General features: G+C 39.0%; 1 protein-coding gene across 6 annotated transcripts; it reads left to right on the top strand.

Annotated features, from left to right (window-relative positions):
• Positions 1-8,256: 8,256 nt before the first annotated feature.
• Positions 8,257-17,345, top strand: LOC122275734 (G-type lectin S-receptor-like serine/threonine-protein kinase At4g27290). Of its 6 annotated transcripts, XR_006228688.1 has the most exons (9): positions 8,260-9,834; positions 10,499-10,633; positions 12,618-12,775; positions 12,917-13,127; positions 13,286-13,523; positions 13,599-13,749; positions 13,870-14,151; positions 14,235-14,309; positions 17,164-17,345. XR_006228688.1 is itself a non-coding variant. In XM_043084942.1 (8 exons), exons 1-8 carry the CDS (start codon positions 8,559-8,561, stop codon positions 14,256-14,258), a joined length of 2,475 nt encoding a protein of 824 aa, XP_042940876.1. In that variant the 5' UTR covers positions 8,260-8,558; the 3' UTR covers positions 14,259-14,412. The 6 variants fall into 6 exon arrangements, 3 of the variants coding, with proteins under 3 accessions (XP_042940877.1, XP_042940876.1, XP_042940875.1); XM_043084942.1 differs by lacking the exon at positions 17,164-17,345 and having other exon boundaries at positions 14,235-14,412; XR_006228687.1 differs by having other exon boundaries at positions 8,261-9,834; positions 13,870-14,309.
• The last annotated feature ends 7,642 nt before the right edge of the window (positions 17,346-24,987 follow it).

Genomic DNA, 24,987 nt, shown 5'->3' with positions numbered 1-24,987 from the left:
TGAAGACTACGAATAGCTTATGCGGTTCTGGGAGCGCTAACACTGGTGCTGTCGTCAACCTGGTCTTTAATTCTTGGAAGCTTCTCTCACACTTATCTGACCAAACAAATTCTGCATTCTTTCTGGTCAATGCTGTGAGAGGTCCGGATAGGCGAGCAAATCCCTCCACAAATCTTCGGTAATATCCGGCAAGTCCTAAAAAACTCCGGATCTCGCGCACTGTAGTCAGACGTTGCCATGACAAAATGGCTTCCACCTTACTAGGATCAACAGCCACTCCGTCTCGGGAAATCACATGCCCAAGAAATCTGACTTCCTCCAACCAGAATTCACACTTGCTGAGCTTGGCATACAACTGGTGTTCTCTCAATTTTCCAAGAACTAGACGAAGATGATACACATGCTCTTCAACATCTCGGGAATAAATCAGAATATCATCAATGAATACTACCACAAAGGAATCTAGATAAGGTCGAAATACTCAATTCATTAAATCCATGAAAGCAGCAGGGGCATTGGCTAATTCAAACGGCATCACCTTAAATTCATAATGCCCATATCTCGACCTGAAAGCAGTTTTGGGCACATCCTTGTCTCTGATCCTCAACTGGTAGTATCCCGACCTCAAATCTATCTTCGAGAACACAACTGCTCCTTGAAGCTGATCAAACAAATTATCGATCTGTGGGGGAGGATATTTATTCTTAATGGTCACCTTATTTAATTCCCGATAATCAATACACATACGGAGGGTTCCATCTTTCTTTTTAACAAACAGAACTGGCGCACCCCACGGCGAAGTACTAGGCTGAACGAACCCTTTATCTACCAGCTCTTGCAATTGAGTCTTCAACTCTTTTAATTCAGCCGGTGCCATGCGGTAAGGAGATTTATGTACAGGAGCCGCTCCAGGTTCCAAGTCTATAACAAACTCCATTTCTTGAACAGGGGGTAGGCCAGGCAAGTCATCCACAAACACGTTCGAAAATTCTTCCACAACGGGAATGTCTACCAAAGACTTCTTTTCAAACGGCGTAGACACCATCTGAACTAAGAAGGCTTCCGCTCCCCATGCAATCTCTCTTTTTGCTTTAATTGCCGATACAATTACCTGCTTTTCTTTTAGCTTACTTCCCGTAAATTCTAGACAATCACCATTTGGAAGCTGAAAGCTAATTATCCGACTTCTGCAATTAATACTCACAGAATATCGGTATAGCCAATCCATCCCGAGGATGATATCAAAACCCAACAGCTTAAACACCACCAAATCAGCATCCAAGAACCTTCCATCAAAATTTAATGGGCATCCCAAAACAACCTTGGAACACCACACCATTTCACCATTGGGTAGAGCCACTACCAATGACTTCGGCAAAGGTTCCGTGACCAAATTACACATCTGTGCAAACGTGGAAGATACAAATGACTGTGAAGCACCCGAATCAAACAAGGTGTAAGCATAAAACTCATATAAACGGACTTTCCCTGAACCAAACACATAAACCCATGAAATCTAAATACACAAAGAAATCAAAGCACACCAAAAATCAAATCCAACATAAAATTAAATTAAACCCATACCTGTAATTACTCCAGCATCATGGGTCGCTGGTGCCTCATCATCCACATCTCCGGGTGTGACAGCATAAACCCGGGCGTGACAGCATAAACCCGGGCTTGCACTACTTGTCTTGGATTTGTTCTTCCACCGCATCTACCTCCACGGCTTCCTTGAACTGGTCTTGGACACTCACGGGCAAAGTGACCCTGCTGGCCACAATTATAGCATCGAGCCCCACCAAAAGGGCACTCACCCACATGGGCTCTATTACAAACTCCGCAAACTGGCACACGTCCTCCCATACGAACACCTGAGGATGCTTGCGGTCGAGTTCCAGTCTGCTGAACAAATTTTTGAGGCGAACCCGAGCTGCTTCCTTCACCAGAAAAATTCCGCCTCTTATGTCCAGGAGGGAAGCCCATACTTAGATTATTCTCTCGTTCCACAAGGGTGGCCACATCTACTAAGTCCTGAAAAGTGGATATCCGGTGACTGACCACCATACGGTGTATATCAGGGCGTAGTCCCTCCTGGAAATGCTCAGCTCACATTTCTTCTGTGGCGATGAGGTGGGGAGCAAATCGCCCAAGTTCTATAAATCTTCGGGCGTACTGTTCCACTGTCATGCTCCTTTGGACCAAACTTAAGAACTCTCTTGCCCTTTGCTTCCTTACAGAAGCGGGAAAGAAGCGATCATTAAACTCTTTCTTAAAGCGTTGCCAGGTCACAGCGGTGAAAAATCCAAATTCTGATTCCAGCATTACCCTCTTGGTATCCCACCAATCAGAAGCGGTGCCTTGCAACAGATAGCTGGCGTAGAGTACTTGTTGCGCCTCGGTGCAACCACACACCTCAAAAGTTCTTTCCAAGTCTTTGATCCACTTTCCAGCTTGAAGTGAATCCTCTTCTCTAGTGAAGTGTGGAGTTCTATGCGCCAGAAAGTGCTCATAAGTGCATCCAGCTTGCACCATGCCACTAGGCCCTCCTGGGTATAGCCAAGGCCCTCCCTGATGTAGCCAAGGACCTCCTGGTTGTGGCCAAAGCCCTCCTTGTTGTGGACAAGGCCCTCCTTGTTGTGGCTAGGGACCCCCTTATTGTGGCCAAGACCCTGCTTGCTGTGACCTAAAATTCTGCTGCATGAACTCCGTCATCTGCCGTATCGCTTGGGCTATGGAGTCATCTCTCGATGTATCGTCCCATGACTCCTGAGTAGATTTCTTAGGTCTCACCATTTTTCCTGCCACAACACAACCTTTGACCCCCTTTAAGAAAAACAGATAAAACCAACATAAAACTAAAAACCAAAATTAACACCACATAGCAAGAAACAAAAGAAACCAGCATGCAACAACATAACTAAATAAATAAAAATAAGCAAACAAGTTCAAACAAATAAAACAAATAAAACAAATCAAATAGCAACTTTACTTAACATAATTTTTAAAACACAACTCTAAAAATATTCTGGTACTACTTACAGGACATGTGGTATTTACCCAGAGCCAAACCGCTCTGATACCACCTGTGACGCCCCCAAATCCCCACGCACGGACACGGAAAAATCGAGACGTCCGGATGATGACATCATGGGTCACCACCCTATCGACGTGTGCCAAATGTGTGTATAAGCAATGAATGTGCACGAGAAACACGCAGCGAAAAGCAAAGTCAATAACTAAATACCAAAATTTTTCTTCATTTAATACAGAGCTGTTTAAAACATATATGATAAAATATTACAAAACACAAATATATTTTTAAATCAACAACAAAACTTAAACTTTAACTCAGAACTTCGGCGGAGCCGCATCCTCGGGCTCAATCTCCTTCTCTTCCTCGAACCCTGCACCAAAATCTACAGAACCAAAAAAATGGTGCTGCAAGTAAGTAAAATCCAAATACCACTAGATAAAAACATATAAAACTCAAACAATATGCATGAAAGAAAAACTAATGTACATGTCCCGTAAAACCATTTTTTCCACGCACGCCAAAAACCCATTTGGCCTAAAAACATATCGCTTAAAACCAAGCCTCGCCATTATCCCAGATAATGGCCCAAACCACCATTTTCCCAGAAAATAGATCAAAAGCCTCAACACATCCTTGCCATTTTCCCAGAAAATAGATCAAAAGCCTCAACACATCCTCGCCATTTTCCCAGAAAATGACCCGTATCTGAAAACCATAAAAATGATCCAATTATGCATGCACCATGATCTCCCCTAGGGATCATCTGCACATCTTGGCTCTGTGCCACACCGCAGGTAACGACTACGCATGTGACACCTAAACGAGCAATGCCCAGACTCGCGCCCAGCGCGTACCTGGCTAGGCCATCCTCTAGTCCCTGCCACTCTAGGGACCACGGAGTCGACACGACAGCGTTACCGTATCGTGCGATCCGGTCGTCGCCCTGCAACAACGCAGGAGATGTCACTCAGTATTATCCACTCCCGAATGACCAGAGGAGCTCCACCGAGATAATAACCCATCCCGGCTTGGGCTCGTGAGACACACTCACCCAAAAACCATTTACGCCAACAAACATGATTTTCTCACTTAAAATAAAATGCACATGTATGCAATATGTAACGCACACCTCATGGCTCAAATAATCAAGCAGTCACAAACAACCAAAACCAAGCACTCCATCCTTAAACCATCCGACCCCCGAACTCCTCGGACTTAGTCCGGAATCAGCCAACCAACAACAAATATTTATTGTATGAGCAAAATATATTTAAATCTAAAAGTAGAGTTTGGAAAATACTTACAGCACTATACGGTATTTTTCGAAAGCTCGCGGCATTGTAAACGGTGGAAGAAAAGCAACGTGACAGTGTAATTTACACTGCAGCCGTGGATAATAAATTATCCACTTTTGAATGGGGACAAAGAAGGGCATGAAATTGATAGGGAATAGTCTAGGGATGATTATGAAACTAAAGGAAACGAGTTTTGGCCGTGGGTGGTGGTAGAAATGGCGGTCGAAGGCCAAAAAGGGGCTGAACGGAGTTGAGCTCGTGGGAGCTACTCCGGCAACGGATCGAGACCGGAAATGGGTGGTTTAGGTTGGCAAGAGGTAAGGGAAGAAGCTGTGAAGAGATGGTGGCCGGAGGTGGTGCAACGGCGCCGGAATCAGTTAAAAACCGTGTGGCTTGGAGGAGCTCGTGGTGGCTAACGGTAGCTCGGATGGAGGTGAAACTTGGTGGGGATGTTCACCGGTGTGAGGGGAAGAAAACTGGGTGGGTGGTGTAGGCCACGCCGCTAGCGAGCGGCGGTTCTGGGCTGCGAAAGCAACCGGCGACAGGGGAGAAAAACAGACAGGTGTCGTGACTTCCAGGGGCTTGTGGCGGCTAACGGCTGGTCCGATAGCTCTAAAAATTGGTGGGGATGATCTCTGGTGGGAGGGGAAGAGAATGGCGGGGCTGGTACACTTCACGGCGGTTGGACGGCGGCGCACCGGGCTGTCAAACAGGAGGAGATGGGAAGGGGAAAAGAGAGCTGTGCGCGCGGGGAGAGAGAAACCAGGAAGGAAAGAAGAAGAAAAGGGAAAAAAAGGAAAGAAAAGAAGAAAAAGAAAAGGAAAAAAGGAAAAAGAAAAAGAGAAAAGAAAATAAATGAGGTCCAATCCTCACTCCGGAAACCAAACAAATAAAACACAACATCAAATAAATTAAAAACTAATTAAAATACAATAATTTAAAATAAATAAACCAATATATTAATTAAATTAAAAACAACCCTTCAGTGAAAATACATGTAAAAGCGGGTCATCACAAAATGTATGAAGCATATATTCCTAAAATATTTATTCTATCAAGTTTCAAAAATCCTTGTATGATCTAAAGCAATCCAAACACATATGGAACGAACTGTTTGAGAATAATTCAATTTTGTTCATATATTTTCAGTATCTGGATTATCTTTTATTGTAGTATATATAGATGATTTAAATGTCATTTAGACTCCAGAAGAGCTCATGAAAATTGCACATATTTGAAATCTAAATTAGAAACCCTTTCAGCTTCAAGGGAGAGACGAATGAAATTATTAGTTTTAAAATATCATTTCTTAAATGCAATTAGTATTTCAGATTCATCTTATAGTTTTGTAAGAAATGTGTATGATTAAAAGAAAAATAGAATGGAGCATACAGAACATCTACCAAAAGATAGAAACACAATGTGAATAATTGTAAAATATTATTTTATTACATCAAAACAAAATTACAAAAATTGAGACTCTACGCCTCATTCTCTAAACGATCTTGCTCTTCATAAATTTGCATGACATCCATATCTAAAGGAGTGGACAATTAGAAGAAGAGTCAAGCAAGGATTTTAAATTGTTATTCTTTTACTTTATTACTCCTACTTTCATGTTGGACTCATAAAGAAGTCACTAAAGGATAGATGTTTTCTCGTTGAGTTTGTCAACCTCACGAGCTCTGAAATGTAATCATTGAGAAAATGTGACAATAGTTAATTAGTATTGAGTATCAAGACTCACAAGCTCGTAAATAGCATCATCATCTGACTTATTAGTCAGATCATTTTCATATTGTATTATAGCACCTATGACAGATGCAGAAACAACTGGTGACCAAGGTGAAGAATACCTCATATATTGATCACTAGAAAACTGTTGAGCCATTGCAAAAGAAATCGATAATAAAAATGCATAAAGAAATTAAAGAGTAAGAATGCAGACTGATTACAAAAAAATGAAGAAGATGGGATGTAAATGAAGATGAACTGAATACTCATTTTATAGTGAAAATCATGAAGGTAGGACAAAATTACATATCTTGATACAGGATACACTAATCGTAGATAGCCAACAGCTATTTCATAGGCCAGTGGAATTAAATGCAGCTTGCCCCTATGACATTGGATTTCTTCAAATATCCGCGACTAAATTAAATGCAACTTATCCTTATTCTCTAAGACATTAGACTTCTTCAGATATCAGCCACTACTAATCTTGTATTTGAGCCCCATCTCTTTCCAAATCCTCTATACGGCTGAAGATCACGGACATACTGTTTTAGTACTTTATTCTCCTCCTTCAGTTTCTTATTCTTATGGCTCTTCGCAAAGAATTTTTAACGCAACTCAGATATTTGATTATTGAGTTGGTTGATCTCATTTATTGTCAAAAATAACCTTCGTGACATGGTTGTAACAGAAGCAACATATTGAGCACTATGAAATCTTGATTCTGCAATAACATCAGAATCAGTCCTCGCAAAGAAATGAATTTGTGCTCTTATCATAAGATTAACATCCTCAGGAGAATAAATGGGAAACTGAGGCACAAATGGTTTCTGATTCAAATTTGGAACATTGGCGGAAGGAAACTGTCTAGCCATAATATTGTTATAGATAAACAAATACAAGATCAAGAAACAATGTGAAGATTTATTTTCTCGTGAATATCCTTCTCTGGTGAGTTTCTGATGAGAAAAGATGATCCTCTAAATAGAAATTCAGAGTTTTTCAAAAATCTTCACAACGTCTTTATTGACACAACTATGAATATCCCATGCTGCTTGTCTAGCCTAAACAGCTCCAGAAAGCAGTGATTATCCCATGATGCTTGTTTGGCTTAAATAGCTCCAAAAGAACAATGAATATCTTGCGATGCTTATTTGGCCTAAACAGCTTGAGAAGAACAATGAGTATTTTGCCAAAACTATCTTATACACAGGAACTCCAGAAAAGCACAACTCTAAAAGAGTAGTAAATTTAATGTTAAAAATATCTTGAATTAATATGGTGAATTTATTCATCAAAACATTACCAGCTACATCATTTAAAGAGTTGGTACACAATATTGAAATGCATCAACGCAAGGACCTATTGTCATACATTTTTCAAATGGGAGTAAATGTCTTGAAAACTTATACTGATTGTATTCTTTTTCCTTCGCTAAGGTTTCATCCCATTGGATTTTCTTTGATAAGATTTTAATGAGACAATCCTAAAACATTCAAAGATACGTTAGAATGTTGTATTCTTTTTCCTTCGCCATAAGTTTTGCCCCACTAAATTTTCTTTAAAAAGGTTTTAAAGATGTATATTATTTATGAATAGTTATTCAAAAGGAAGTGTTATAAATACATATATTTGGTAGATGACCATGTTATAAATATTATTGTACATATAAATTGGTTCATGTTATGCATGTGAATTGATTGGCACAACAAATCACTATAGAAGTTGCCTATAAAATAAAGTCTTGATGATCATTTGTAATACATATGAAAGAGAAGAGTGGTGAATGATATTGAGCACTTGAAAAATCAAGTATTTTATGATCTCGTAATCTCTCTTCTTCTCCTTTACAATTTTTGATTCATTTGCTATTCTCATTAAAAACAAATTTAATTTGTTAAAAGTACAAGATTTTAATATTAGGTGACAGTCTATTTTGCCATTGAAAAAAGAAGTTCGTGCGCAAATTTTCTATCGAAGGGTGTGAAAGGAAAGTGAGAAACTCGTGGGACGACAAATCTTCACTTCTGTTTCGAGACGGCAAATGCCGCAAATCTACGTTCAGAAATAACACATAATAAATTAATAATTGATACAAGGAAAATTCAAAACGTGGGAAAAAAAAAAAAAAAAAAAGGAAAAACAATCTGTGAAAGAGGGCCACAGTCAAATGTGAATATAGACTTGAGCGGCCCCTCATTGAAATGGGGAGAATACACGGTGTAATTCCTTGGTCGATGTAAGGACCTTAAAGGCTCGAACAAATAGCTACAAGTCAATTCTCGTGCTGGAAGGGCGTTTGTCACCAGGGATTACCTTCGGCCAATTGAGTATGGGAGAACCTGAAGCTCCGTTTTTCAACCGTTTTCCGTCTATTTTTGACATTTTCAGCTCTGCAAGTGTTCCCGTAAGACCCAGAGCCAAGTCGGGCACCATGATCTGCTACCTTTATTATTTCTTTAAGAAACTCCTCCAGTTTCCCACGAACGAAAATGGTTCTTTCTCCGTTTCTCATATTGTGGTACGTTTGGTTATCCTCAGTCTCGCCCCCTTCAACAGCAGCAACAGTTTCGGACCGCTTGACGCAGAACCAGGTGCTTGAAGATGGGCAAACATTGGTCTCCTCTGGACAGCGCTTTGAGCTCGGTTTCTTTAGCAGAGGCAATTCTAGCCACAGGTACTTGGGCATTTGGTACAAGAATATCACTCTCACTGTGGTCTGGGTCGCCAACAGAAACAAGTATATCAGTGGCCAATCAGGGTCACTGTCAATGGGTTCAAATGGATTCTCACTTTTGCTTAATAATTCGGAGAAACTTTGGTCTGTCAATACCACCAGGGTGTTAGAGAGCCCCATTTTGCAGCTCTTGGACAACGGCAATCTTGTTTTGAAAGAGGAAAACAATCCTGATCTGGAAGGGTATGTCTGGCAAAGTTTCGATGATATAACCGACACCTTGTTGCCAGGTATGAAGCTTGGTTGGAACCTTAAAACCGGCCTGTACCGGAATATGACATCATGGTTATCAGCTGATGACCCATCTGCCGGAGACTACACTTTTAGCCTAGACTCCCCTGAGACACCTCAGCTGGTGCTCATCAAAGGGACCCAGAAGAAATACAGGTGGGGTCCGTGGGATGGAGTCAGGTTCAGTGGCAGCAATGAGCTGAGGTCCAACCCTGTGTTTACACCCATGTTCAATTCAAGCCGTGAAGAAGTTTATTATACATTCGAGGTGATAGACCAGGAGTCACTTTTGTCAAGGTTTGTGGTGACTCAAGACGGCTGGATTCAGTACCTAACATGGAGTAAGAGTAGCAATGAGTGGGTTGCGATGGTGACTCTTCAGAGGGACAGTTGTGATAGGTATGAGACATGTGGGCCCTATGGGAATTGTTACAGTGATGGCCCGAAATGCAATTGTTTGAAAGGTTTTACGCCAAAGTCTCCGGAGGACTGGTCGAGGATTATTTGGTCAGGCGGGTGTGTGAGGAGGTGGGAGTTAGAATGTGAAAATGGAGATGGGTTCGTCAAGTATGGAGGAATGAAGTTGCCTGATTATTCGCATTTGGTAGAGAGTAGGAATTTGAGCCTTGAGATTTGTGAGGCTGAGTGTTTGAGGAATTGTTCGTGTATGGCATTTACTTTGATAGATATCCATGGAAGTGGGGGCGACTGTGTGATGTGGTTTGGTGATTTGGTTGATATGAAACATTTTCCCAGTGGTGGGGATGATCTCTATATACGAATGGCGAAAAAGGAACTAGGTATGTAACTTTAATAAACAATCTTTTGAGATAGATTCTTCTAGTCCAATAACTCACACACAGATAGTAACCTTCGAAGTGCCGGTTTTAGCCTTCAGTGATAAAATAGACGTTAATAAAACTTCGCACCCCACAAACTTCAACTGTTTCTGCCGGATATTGGGGTTTCGATGTTAATTTGCCTCCTCCATTCACAAAGGTGGGGCAGACTAACATTCGAACGTGGTCCTGAATCCTAATGGCTATTGACAATTTATCCTCCTGAAGCACTGTAAAATTGGCTTATTCGTACCTTTAATAATCTTGCTCTAACATTCTTTTCCCAAGAGGATCTGAAGGGCACATGGTAAAATGAGTTTTTGTTTTGATGAACTAGATTGGGGATACAAGCCACAGGTCCTTGAGACTCGATAGATGTGAAGGGTCTTTCAGGGTTTTTTTGCTCTTAATAGTTGCTTCCATTTGTGAGTGTATGGCTTTCAAATGGAAGGTCATATTAGTAAGGTCACAGAATTGAGCGATTTTATGCTGGTCTGTTATGCTACCTTAGGCTTTAACAATTAATTTCCAAGTGGGTCAAAATATAAAAGCAATTTCTATGCTACTGGCTATGTTTTGTCATTTTTGCAAAAAGATTCATTCTGTCAACTTCTTTGGTGTCCAGAGTCAATTGCTGATGCTAGGAGGAATAAACGAGTAAGGGTGATTGTCACCGTTGTCATTTGTGTGGCTACTGGGATGCTTCTATGTGGTGTTATTAGCTGGTGTACTATTCGAATAAGAAAAGCAAAGAGAAGAGGTAAAACACATACTGATATCGCATACCAAAGGAAATCTGCTGCTTTGACTTGATCTCAGCTAATAAAATGTCTTGGTATTTTCATTTTTGTAGAAACTATTGATGAAACCTCATAAATCTTTTGGACACTTATTAAATCACAAAGTTTTTAAGATATTGATTGAAGCTTTTTGGTTACTTATTTTTGTATCTATCTTAATAGATTGCCAATGACTTTAGCATATGATTAGTCTTTGGTTCAAAAGGAATTTGAGTGGGATACACTTAATAATATACAGAAGTGATCTTGCACTTGATGCCACTTGTTCCTAGCAAAATGGGTGTACAAAACCTTGACAATAGATTACTTCTTTTAAGGGAGCTATGTTGGAGGATATTGTTAGACCACAATCCATTTTATTAAACTTTTAGGCTTATATTAGTGTCCCAAGGTCTAACTGCAAAACCGCCAACGTGTTTCGCCACTAAAAGTTGTATTAAAGACAACAGATTGTCAGAATGCATTTCAGAAACAGTGACTTACATGATAGAGTCAGCTCCAATAGTTATGACCATTTGACTCCTGGTTTTATCTTATTACACTTGGTAAGGCTTCTCATTGATGAGAAACATGGTTGTTGTGGTGGAAGTTCACATGTGGGGAAGATAGTTAAATTTTCATGCAGCACCCTTGGTCAAGTAGTGGCAGCCAATTGAGTGGTTGGTATAACATTGTTAGTCCTTTACCAATCGGTATAAGCTTTGAGGTTAATGTCGTAATAAAATAAAAACTTACTTCGGTAAACATTCTCTATAATTTTTCACTCTCTAGTAAGTTATTGATAAAAGAATTAGTATCTTGTCAGTCAAATCATATTTTGGTCACCATAATTGTGAATAATGTAGTCCTTCTGTCTTTTCATAAATGCAAATTTAGCTGTCCTTAGAACTTAGCAGTACTACTCGTATACCTGAACTCTGCACAAGCATACTAAATTATTACATTTGAAAAATACCATATTTAAAATGGTATGTTCTTAAGCCACTCTACAGTATAGACTTTAAAAGTGTGTAAAGGTTAGCACCTTGATGCCCATAATTTAGTTCAGCATAATGATCTTCTTTCATCTTGCTTTTCTCTGTTTCTATTTTAGTAACTGGAAACCTCATAATTCAAAAATCTTTGCTTAAGCAGCAACGTTATTCCTTCTTGAGTGGTTAGAAGACAGAGCTGTTTATAGTGTTTAAGAGTATCTTCACTATAAAGAATTTTAACTTAATATTTTTTAACTTCCTCTAAAATCAATATCCTTTATTAGTATATCGGTTACAAAACTAGATAAGTATAAGTTGAAAACTAGAAAAGTAAGCGGCCAAAAAATTAAAAGATTACCACCTCTAAATGAAATTTACCAACTTAATTAGATATATCACTGTTCATTTGATAACTTTAACTTAAATATATATAATAGTTAATTTTTTTTAATAACATAATGGAGGAGGGAATGATGTGTCTGAACATGGGCAAAGCTCTCTGCTTCAAAAAATATATATTATAATCAATGAGTTTGGTGATAAGTGCCAGTATTTTCCAAGTAAGTTCTTGATAATCTGGTTTGTAGTTGTTGAATTTCCCTGTTTCTAACAGATATTTCACTGCACTTTACTGAAAGAGAATGCATATAAATATATATATATATATATTTCTTTATTAAATAAGGGACCATGCTTGCACCAATGATGCTTGTTTTCTGCAAAGCCAGGTGTCCGATTCCTGTCTGCTGCTATAAATCTTCTGTCAAAAGCTTAAAATCTCTGAGTTTGGGCTATTTATTGAAACTCTTGGGAGCTTTACGAGCTGACATTTTTTTAGCATATTTGTGTATTTATTTATTTATCTTGAGTTACCTTGCATATATTTATGCTTGTAGCATTTTGTGTATGCTAGAATCAAAAGTGCAATACCTTAATCTTTTCTTTCTGCGGATCAACTTGTTTGTAACAGCTGCATGCTTAAACCATCCCCATAGATATTTAATGGAAGAAACTCAGGAGGAAGACCTTGAGCTTGCTCTTTTTAATCTGAAGACTGTTTTGGCTGCTACTGACGAGTTCTCTTTTAGAAATAAGATTGGGCAGGGTGGCTTTGGTCCTGTCTACAAGGTATTTCATCATGAGACTACTGAAACTAAAACTGTGAGGAAAAACCATAAGCAAAAGTTAAATATATAAATTGGAGAAAATGAAACTGTGTACTTCCTTGTATCTGATTGGATTTGTTAAATTTTGATGACATTCTCATAGGGTGTATTACCGAGCAAACAAGAAATTGCAGTTAAGAGGCTCTCTCGGGACTCGGGGCAGGGTCTTAGAGAGTTTAAGAATGAAGTTATTTTGATTTCAAAGCTTCAACACCGTAATCTTGTAAAGCTTTTGGGATGCTGCGTTCATGGAGATGAAAGGATGCTAATCTATGAGTACCTTCCCAACAAAAGCTTGGACTACTTTCTCTTTGGTTTGAGCATCTAACACTTGATATGCTTCTTCCTGCTTCATTGAGTGTGTGTGTGTGTGTTTTTTTTTTTTTTTTTTTCGTTGCATAATTCTCAATAAATGACAGTTATTTTAACAAATAAAAGAGGCTTAACGTTCTTTAATATATGCTTCTTCCAGATCAGACTAGAAAGAAATTACTGGCTTGGAAGAAGCGCTTTGGCATTATTTTGGGGATAGCACGAGGACTCCTTTATCTCCATCAAGACTCCAGGCTAAGAATCATCCATAGGGATCTCAAAGCAAGCAACATCTTACTAGATAGTGAGATGAACCCCAAAATCTCTGATTTTGGACTTGCAAGAATTTTTGGAGCAGACCAGACACAAGAGATGACCAAGAGAGTAATGGGAACATAGTATGTGGTTTAAGAATATTCTCAAAATACATTCCTTCTGCTTTCAAATGCTGAATTTCTTGTGTTGACATGCAGTGGCTACATGTCACCAGAATATGCAATGAGTGGACACTTTTCAGTGAAATCAGATGTATTTAGCTTTGGTGTGTTAGTGTTGGAGGTGATAAGCGGAAAGAAAAACTGGGGATTTTGGCACCCTGACCATGACCTCAACTTGATTGGACATGTAAAAATACAAAGCTAAAAGAATTTCCAAGTTCTCTTGCTAAATAAGTTCAATTTCTTAATCATATGACTTCAGTTCTCTGCTCTGACGAATTTAGGAACATGCTTAAAATTTTTTCAGGCATGGAATTTGTGGATTAAAGGGAATCCATTGGAACTCGTGGAGGCACTGATGGACGACTCATATTCTGTGGATGAAGTTTTAAGATATATCCAAGTGGGTCTTTTGTGTGTACAGCAAAGGGTGGAAGACAGGCCAACTATGTCATCGGTGTTATTAATGTTGGCAAATGAGAATGCAATGGTGCCTCAACCCAAGGAACCTGGTTTTTATACTGAAGTTTCTTCTATCGGAATGGATACATTGTCGAGTGGGAAAAATCGTCATACTACTACGAATGAGGTATCTGTTACAATGTTTGATGGACGATAGACGTTTTGGTTTTGATATTTAAAAATCTTATAGAGTTTGTATAAATTGTACAGTTCTCCACACAGGAATTAAATTAAACTACAAAATAATTTCCAGAATTTATGAACGACCAGACAGAAAGTTCACAGGTATGAAAAATATGCATCACATCTCACTAGTTTTGGTTCCTCATCTATTGCTGGGAGAACCAGTGGACATTCAAAATTATAAGAAGTGTTTCTTTTAGTTTTCTTCTTTTTGCTTCGTATAAGAGCCTTAATTTTTTTTCATTGCTTATTGCCTAGCCTTTTTGTCAAATTCTCTGATGCTAATTATTGTTTGGGAGTTGTCGAGCAATACTGGGAAATAGGAAATAAGCCAAAAGCGTGTCAGGTTAATGCAATAAATGCCTGTGGTCTATGCAGAGCTTTGTTTTACTTCTCGCTCTATGAAGTAGTATCTTCTCCAATACTTGAATAGATAGTACCAATTTAGTTGGAAAAAAGTGATGGTTAACGAATCACTTTTAGAAATATCCCATTTTTACCTAAACTTGGACACTCTGTGAGGACCTCACCTATTTGAAAGAAAGAACTCCCCACAAGCGGGCCAATGCAACCGGGAAGAAGATATAAGGGTGATGCCTATGCGAGAAGCGAGCGGACTGCCTGGCAGGTGAACAAGAAATGCAAACCAAGCAAGCCAAAAAATGGACTATCAATCAGTGGGTGAGTAAAATGTCATGGCAAGCAAAGGCACAATATGAGCAACACAAAATGACAATGGTCGGAATGGATATGACATTCGGCTTTGCCAAAGAATTTCTCCATTGTAATGTGGAAAGCCTTTTCACATAGTTTGGGCATAGATGACCATATAAGGCGCCTTGGTACTCTTATGGTTTCCAAATGTGAATGTTGTGAAGAATGTACTTTTGAATATTTAAATCATGTTTTATATCAGGGTAGAATTGCTTCGAAACTATGGAGGACTTACTCTAATTTTTTGCGTATACCGTACGTGTCTAATCGATCTTGGTTTTAGAAGGTGGAAGCATGGTTTAGAAGAACAAAAAAAAATCCTCACGGGTCGATAATCTGGTTGGTTTGGTTCCGGTGATTTTAATTTGGAGTTTGTGGTCATGGAGGTACTCGGCTCAAATGGAAGGTTGTTGGGAGAATTTTGATGCTTTATGGAGGTTAGTTAAATATTGGTTGGGTTGGTAATAGATTGAGAGCTTCCAACTATTGGAATAAACAGGATATTTCTATTCTGCAAGAGTTGCAGTTGCTGATTACTCAAGCTCTTCCAAAATAGGTGCATGCAATTTCTTGGCATAAGCCAAATTGGGGATGGTTTAAATTAATTGTGGATGGTAGCAGTCTTAATAATCTAGGTGAATCTAGTGCAGGAGGTGTGTTACGTAATCATGAGGACATTACTTAGTTTGTGTTTGTTGCATATACTAGTGTTGGTTCTAATAATCGCATTGAATTGATGGCACTTCTTTTTAATTTGTGACGTTGTAAGTTATATGGTATTAATAATATTGTCCTTGAGTTGGATTCGCTCTTGATTGTTAACTAGCTAAAAGAAGGTTGGTGTAATGTTTGGTATTTGGAGGAATTCTAGGAAGAAATCAAATGTCTTCTTAGTGGGATGAATGTGTGGTATCAACATATTTTTATAGAAGGAAATTATGCAGCAAATTGGCTTGCGAGATTGGATAGTAGTGGAAGTTCTGAAGAGTTTACACAAAGAAATATTCCTCATATGCTTAAAGGAATTTTGCATATGGATCGGTGTGGATTGCCTAATTTGAGAGTTGTTTAGAGTTGGTCTTTGTCCGGCATGATTAGAGGTTTGTTTTTTTATTTCTGGTTTTTGTTTTTTCGGTTAGGTTGGTCTTTTTTTTATATTTATTTTTATTCATGCTGGGTTTTGGTTTTTTATGTAAACCCCCATATGCTTTAAATTTAATCACGGTATTCCTTCGATATAAGTGAGGGTCTATTAATAAAATTGGGAAGAGGTTACTATTAGACATATGACCCTAACTCTTTCTTAATTAAAAAAGAAAAAGAAAAAGATGAGCAACGCAAATGAACAAGTCAAATGTCACCTTGGGCAAGTAACGAACAAGGCTATTGAAGATATACGTGTTCTACATCGAGCGAGCAAGGGATGTGCAAGCAATTTGTCAGGTGAGTTATGAGTAGACTACAACATGGTTGAACAATGCATAGCCGAGAGCATTATGGGGCGAGTAAGGGACAACCCAATACGGGAACTGAAACATACAGAGAGATAGCACAGGAGTGCTCAGATGGTAGCAAGTGACTTACCAAGGCCTCTACCCCAACGGTGAAATCTCAACCCGAGCATGCATGGGAAAAGAGGAGTACGGATTCAAAGACCATGTGACTGATCACACAATTGAGCTTAATGCCACACAAACGATTTTCATAGGCAGCAGACTGAGCTTCGATTTTCGAGGGAAGCATTGGGGATATGCAAGAATTGTCCCATCAACCTATTCGGTTTTGCCATCCTTTAATATAGCGTACGTGTGGTGCAACAGCCCAGACTTAGGGCCCAAACCAAAGTGTCAAACCCAGCCCTAAACGAATGTGGATAGTGAAGAGATTTCACATGTTGATTTGGACTTGGTGTTCGGGAAATGAGATAATATATTATGAGATGATGTGGGCATTGGGTGCTCAATGATGTTTATTATATAAGATTTGACCACTAGGTGTTGGGTAATGTTTACGATAATTCATGATCACTTTGTTTTGCTCGTAGGATTGATTCCTCGGTATATATACTTTTGATAAATGTGATTTTCTCTTTTGTTTACTAAAACATGTTACATTCATATTCATTGTCATTTCATACATTAATAGTATTGTTTTGGATTTTAACTTACTGAAATTTTATTGAAATCTTACTATAGTAGTCCTACTACGATTTCATAAATTGAAACTATGGATTTTGATACAGATGTAGCTCTAGAGGGTTACTTGAGGAATAAGGACAGGTGCAACTTGAGGATTGGCAATGGAGACCTATTCCCATTAAGTTTATGATTTATTGTAAAATTTAGGATATTTAATCATTTTGGGATACCAACAATTTGTGGCTTATTTTATAAAGAGGAGATGAATAGATCTTGGTATTTAATATTTAAATGATGATGTGGTCGTGACTTATGGATAATGATATTGATGGGCGAGTAATGTATAAACATATGGTACTATTGCTATTAGTTTCGACTAATACCTTAATCTATTTTTAATGCATATATTAAATCCATCAAATTAGCTTTCATTTTCATTATTTTAAAATATAACTTATACATCAAAATACATCCAAAAAATAAAAAGCATCAATATACATAAGATTGAATAAAATTGACATATTCCTCAAATTACATGAAGAAAATAATGTAAAAAAGAAGAAAATAATATAAACAAAGGGATGGAAAAGTTATTGTATACAAAAAAAATTATTAAAGCACTATTTGCTCATATAGAAAATAATGATTTTAAATTAACTGCCTAGAGTTACATTGGTATACAAATATGGCAATCTATTGTAGAAAAGTCATTCTTTTGTTATTCTACCTATTCCAGTGTGGTGGGCAATAGGGGCCCACCCCCCGCTACATTAGTTAAAAATTGGCTAAAGACTAGGGGTGGGCAATAGGGGCCCACCCCCTGCTACCCTGCCCCTGTCCGCCCCGCCCTCGTATGGGCGGACGAGCTACCCTGCATCGCACATGCCGGGACGGAATCTCCTACCTCGCATGAAATACACCAAGCGGGGACGGGGGCGAGGGGCGGGCAAGGCTCAACCCCGCCCTGCCCGGCACTTAATTATATTTATAAATATATATATTTGTTTATATATTTATATTTTACAAATTGTATATATATAAATATATATTACAATTTGTTAAAGTTGTTCACAAGAGTCGCAAAAGAGTGAGACTTGTTCACAATATTGCATACAACATGGATACCCTAGGCCACCTTTATATAGATCTCTAAGGTCATACAAGAGTCTTACTTGAGCAATGTGGGACTTATGCAATCTTGTGAACAAGTCTCACTCTCTTGTGAACAAGTCTAACAAATTTAAAAATTAATAACATAACTTTTATGTTATTAGTTTTTAAATTATTATATATATAAAATTTAATTTATGATTTAATTATATAATAATTTGGGTTTAAAAAAAATATTTTTAGACTCAAAAATAATTTTTAAGCTCAATTAGGCATGGTGTCCTTGAAGTGGGCCTGGGGCACCGCCCCCGCCTCTCGAGAGCGGGGTGCAGGACGGAAATACCATCCCCGCATATACGGGCACGGGGTGCGGGGAAGGGGTGCCCTGCCCCCGCATATGTGGGTAGCACCCCTACTAAAGACTGAAGTGGGGATGTCTATACGGATGCCAATGCTCTTAATGGGCCTTTATCGTTCGGTCTGACCGTTCAATGATTGGAGTCGAGCTTCTGATGTCAAAAAATGGGTATCCAACAGGGAATCGTTAGGACCACTAGAGGTGGTCTCAAGAGTTCTAGGTGTAAAATATAATTATATATATATATAGTTTTTAAAATATTTTCTTTTAAAAAATCCATAAATTTATTAAGTGATCTTTATAATTTATAATTTATTTTTATAATAAAATATTTATAATTTAATTTATTCATAAAAACTATTAAGTGATCTTTTAGAATGTCATATTTTATCTTAATATATAAGCTAGTTTATTATGTTTTATGTAAAGTCTAGATATTTTCGTGTCACATTAAACATATAATATTATAATAAAGACTTTAAATAAAATTTTCCATACATAATAAAGTTTAGGTAATAAAACTTTTCAACTATTTTTCATATAAATTATCAACCTTAAATAACTTTTCTTGTATTAATTTCAATTTGGACACCATATATTTAAGGAGCCTATATATTATTGAATAACAAAAGACCTTGAGATTTATATTAATAATTTTTTATTTCTCTTAAACTTATTTTTAGTTTAATTTGGTGGGGTCACATATTTTTAGTTTACTTTTTTATTACTATTAACAGTGTATCTAAAATTATTTTACTAACTACAAGCAACCTAAATCTTTGCCTGTTCAAGATCATCGAGCATGTCTCATCATTTTCTGATTGTTTAAAATCGAAGAGACTATACTAGCAAAACGATGGGTTACTCTGTTTCGCTCATTCTGTCACGTCTTATTGTTCACAACATCACCTGCCTCCATTTCCAGAAAAAACTGAAGACACCGTACTTATAATACCCAAGCCCATTAACCCTAGCCTAGGTCTAGGCCCATTGAATTTTTATTTTCTTTTCTTCCCTCCCGTCTTTCCCCCAGCCCCGATAACTCCCTTCCCTTATTTCACGAAGCCTCGACTCAGCACCACTCTGCCCCACGGGCCACGACGCCACCCTGTGTCCTCATCTTTGTGAGCGAGAACCCCAACCCCCTCTTTATCTCATCGTGCCCAACTCTCTCTCAAATACAATCTTGCAGTTCACTCCCTCTCTATGCGATTTTGTGATGTGTTGTACGCCTCCATGTTCAGTTTCTAGTAGGGCTTGGTAACCAAGAAGTTCCACCACCCGAGCAACGTTGATATTCCCCTTGCAAAATCTTTCTCGTCGTCCTCTGTTTTAGATCGGAGCCCTCACCAATTTCTTGTTGAGCCCGTCATTGTCAGCGTCGTAGCACGTCCCTTCTCACGCCACTTTTGGTGATTTACGACGACTGCAAGTTGATCTTCTCATCTCTCTCTCATCCCGGAGCCCCAACGCTCATGAACTCTCTCTCTCTCTCTCTCTCACAATGCCATCTCTAACCCTCGGATCATCACTCATGCAGACACAATTTTCATTTTTTTTTTGTTCCTCTGTTGGTTTGAACTGTGACCAATCACCCACTGAGTAAACTTGGTTCTAAGAACACTGCCATGTACCACCAGGGATTGAAACCAGTTTTAGTCCGTCGAGGGCCCAAAAGTACTCCAGCAGCCCAACCATAAATTATGGTGATGGACATGGCCTAGACTAGGAGTTAAAAGCCCATGAAAGCCTCATATACCATTGTCTAATAAAGTAGATAGGCACTAATATGATGAGCAGTTGCTCCTATTATTTAGGAGTAAGATGAATGGATAAGCATCACGTTAAAGTAATCTAATCATGGTGCCGATTTAGTATTCTCCTACGCCTATATATATAGGTACCAGGTAACTCTAGAACACTTTTGAGTATACACTTGAGTTATTATACACTGCTCTTCACTGACTTGGGTATTAGAATGATTGCAGGTGTCCAGTGCCATCAACTTTTGTTTTGCAGATTAGCAGTTACATTCAATGGTGGAACACATTCTTTACAGTGGTATCATCTATGAGATTTCTATTTTCCTTTTCTCATTGGACACCAACATGATTCCCATATGCCAACTGTGACATGCTCTCTAGCAAACCACGAACCAAAAGCGTTACCTACTGCCATGGAAGCACAACCAGTGGGTGCCATTGACTCACTAAAAAAAGAGCAGCACAAAGGCTATCTCAAGTGCAGGAGAGTTTCGCGTAATAATTAGGAATAAAATTCCTAAATCATCTCTACAAGAAAAGTTTGCTTAAAATCAAACCAGTATAAATGGTGAAAACGTTCACAAAGAAAAAATAAAAATGGTGATATATACAATAAATAGAAAAGTGCAACGGAAATGAAAAGGTAATAGTCGTGAACTAGATTCATATTGTTAGATTTGATTGAGTGTAAAGAAAAAGTAAATGACATGAAATTAAATAAGCAGGAACATAAATGCAAGAAAATTAAATAACATAAAATTAAATAAGCAGAAATTTAATTGTAAGAAAAGTAAATGACATCAATTTAAATAAAATAAAAAGAAAAAGGCTACAGGTGGAGGAAGAAGAATGGGCAACAACAATTGGGCCAGGGGGCTCTACAACTATGCTACCATCTCTTTTTCACAAAATAAACTAGAGAAAAAATTACAAGCAGAGAAGGAAGGATGGGCGCCAGGGGGCTCTACAATTGCGCTGTCATCTCCCTCTCCCTAGCTGAGTTCTCTAAAAAATTAAAGGAAAGTTAAGAAAAAAAAAATCTACATTACTAGAAAAGACTACAGACAGAGGAGGAAGAATGGGTAGCAATAGTTGAGCCAATGGGCTTTACAACTATGCTGCCGTCTCCCTCTCTCCACATGAGTTCTCTAAAAGATTAAAGGAAAGCTAAGAAAAAAAAATCTATGTTACTAGAAAAGACTACAGGCAGAAGAGGAAGAATGGGTAGCAACAGTTAGGCCAATGGGCTCTACAACTGTGCTACCGTCTCTCTCTCCCCACCCGAGTTCTCTAAAAAACTAAAGAAAAGCTAAAAAAAAAAAAATCTACATTACTCTACTCAACCGAAAATAAAAATGAAGACCAAGACCCCCTCCAGTTCTCCTTCAATTCCTTTTAATATACGTGCTGCATAGTGAAATAAATGAAAAAATGTGTTATAGTATGCATCCGACAATTGATCCATAGAAAAGGTTGCTTCTTTTCATGCTCTCCGTAAAACCCCTAAAAGCTGAAGTCAAAATTCATCTTCTTTCTTTCCCCAAACTATCTTCCGCATGCCTTAGCTTCATATAAATTCTTGCGTGCCCATGCTTCCATGCTCAGACTGAAAAAAAGAAATGGATTTAATCCCATAACTTGCTGCTCATATGTGTCTTGCGTTCTGGTTAAAAACTGAATCTGTGCATAATTGCTGCTAGGTCCCATGAAACTGTGCCTTTGAATTTCCTTTCATCAAAATGCAACTCTATTGCTTTTCATCCAAAAAAAAAAGAAAAAACATGCTACTATAGTTTCCCGTTATGGTTCAGTGTCCTTCAAAGCTCCTACAGAGCTCTTGCAGAGTATGCTTTCCTCTGCTGCGCTGCTGACCTTCTCTTTCCAGCCCCAACACCTGTAGCATGTACAGCCCCTGCCGTTTGCTACCTACGCTGCTTTAAAGAGATTGCTACAGGATTTTGCAATGAAGAGATTGGAGTGCTGCTGCATGTAAAAACAAAAAAAACAAAAAACAAAAGCCATAGTCCATGTGCATGTGTCTTTAGTGGCGGTTCCCTTGCAAAACGCCAAAAATCAATTTCCTCCTGTGAACCAAGAGAAGTCAATTTGTTGATCATAAAAGAAAAGCAAAGAAGGGTCATGGGCGAATGACTTCTTTTCTTTTTTTAATGCATGGGGTCATGCATGATTTCAATTCTCTTGGTAATCTTCATCACTAAAGCCTACGACAATAGGCAACTAAGTTGAGACCCTTCCTGACACCACTGAAGGGCTTATCTGGGGATACGATACAATCGGTGGGTGCCATCACCCTCTTGGTAATAGCTAGAACAGGAACACATACGACCACCACCATGACTGACTTTTTGGTCGTGAAGGCCCCATCTTCATACAACGCCATATTAGGGCTGACGCTTAACAACCTCAGGACAGTTACATCCATCTATCACCTCATGATGAACTTCCCAACTAATGGTGGGGTAGGCGAAGCACGGGGTGAGCAAGCCTTGGCATGAGAGTGTTATGTACAAGAATTGAGAAGTAATAAGAACAAAGTATGCGCCGTTATAGATGGCAACGAAGATTGCAACTGAAAAAACTCACGATTGCCCTTACAGCCACCTCTAGTTGTTTCCCTGGAAGAGGGGGTAGAGGTCGGGGATGAGCAAAACTTACAGCAAGTCGAAGCCAACGAGCCATTGAAGATAGTGACATTGTATCATGACCACCCCAATGCCACCACACATATTGGGACCAAAGTTCCCCCCGAGAATAGAGAAGCCTTGAAGTAGTTGTTGGTAGAACACCGAGACGTGTTTGCCTGGAGCCACAAAGAGATACTAGGGATATATGTCAATATTATAGAGCACCACCTCTATGTAGGCCTCACATACAAGAAAGTAAGTTAGAAAATGAGGTCATTCAGTACTGAAAAATATGCCCTCATTGCTGAAGAGGTGAGACACTTGTTGGCTGCCAGTTTCATTAGAGAATCCCACTACCCTGAGTGGCTGTCTAATGTTGTGCTTGTGAATAAGGCAAATGAAAAATAGAGAATGTGTGTATACTTCATTGACGTAAATAAAGACTACCCAAAGGATAGTTTCCCCTTACCAGATAGACATTATCGTGGATGCCACCGTAGGGCATAAGATGTTAAGATTTATGGATGCCTATGCAGGCTACAACTAGATCCGAATGCACCTATTGGAATAGGAGAAGACATCATTTATTATGGGTCAAGTACTCTATTGCTACCAAGTGATGTCATTTGGTTTGAAAAACACAAGAGCTACCTACTAGAGGCTGGTCAACTGAATGTTTGAAGAACATATAAGTAAGGTCGATGGAGGTATATGTACACGGCTTATTGGAGAAGAGCAAGGAGCCTAACCAACACCTAACCAACCTAATAGAGTCATTCAGAATCTTAGGTTTCATAAAATAAAGTTGAGCCCAGCGATTTGTGTGTTTTGAGTCTGGTCAGGGAAGTTCTTAGGTTTCATTGGGTCTGAGAGAGGAATCAAAGCCTCTCCTAAAAAGATTGATGCAATCCTAAGCATGAAGTCACCAAAATGCCTAAACGACACCCAACGACTGGTTGGAAAGGTAGCCGCTCTAAATTGGTTTGTTTCTAGGTTGACGGATAAATGCCTCCCTTTCTTTACGGTATTGCGTAAGATGCACTCTTGGAATATGGAATGCGAAGAAGCCTTTGATAATCTAAAGCAACACTTGGCCAAACTGCCACTTTTGAAACAACCAGAAAAAGGTGATATACTTTACGCGTACTTGGCAGTTTCCCCACACGCCATTTTATCTATCCTAGTCAAAGAAGAATGAGCCGCCCAACTGCCTGTATACTATGTAAACCGAGCCTTTAAAGGAGTAGAGGTGAGGTACCCACGGGTGGAGATGCTAGCTTTCACCTTAGTAATAGCAACTAGAGGGCTCCGCCCATATTTCCGTGCTCACACTATAAGGGTTAGTAGGAGTTTTCCCCAGAAGTTATGGTAGCTCCAACATGAAAGCGATGGATTCTCTTCATAGATGGCTCCTCTTGTCGAGCTGGAGAGGGATAGGAATGCACTTGGTTAGTTCTAAAGGCTAGGAACATCATTATATGGTGACCCTTACCTTCAAAATGATCAATAACGAAGTAGAGAACAAGGCATTGGTGGCAAGACTTTTGATAGCCACGGTGTTGGGAGCAACCGAGGTGGACACAAAATCAGTTTCATAGGTGGTGATCAACCAGGTTTTGGGGATATACACCACCAAGGGCAAGAAATTCAAAAAGTATTTAGCTTAGGTGTGGGAGGCATGTGACTGATTCTTGTACTTCAGCATGTCCCAAATCTTGCGAGAAGATAATATAGTGGTAGACAAGCTAGCGTGCACGGCATCAAGGATAGAGGAGGCACCCCTCTCATGGCAAGTCGAAAAGAGAGTTGTTGAAGTTCCAGCCATAGGGATAGAAGTGTGCATGATAGGCTCAAGCATTCTTGAGTGGGCCGGTGACATAGTCAAGTACCTTGATATAGGCGAACTCCCTAAAGGGAAGGAAGAGATGAGGAGGATAAGGAGGAAGGCAACAAGGTTCATCCTTATTGACGAGGTCTCTTCAGAAAGGGTTTTGCAACCCCCTTACTTCGGTGTATCTTTTCACAAGAAACACAGTATGTTCTGGCTGAAAT

Source organism: Carya illinoinensis, chromosome 9 (assembly GCF_018687715.1).
Source record: "Carya illinoinensis cultivar Pawnee chromosome 9, C.illinoinensisPawnee_v1, whole genome shotgun sequence".
Classification (NCBI taxonomy): domain Eukaryota; kingdom Viridiplantae; phylum Streptophyta; class Magnoliopsida; order Fagales; family Juglandaceae; genus Carya; species Carya illinoinensis.
This window is presented reverse-complemented; position numbering and strand designations above follow the sequence as displayed.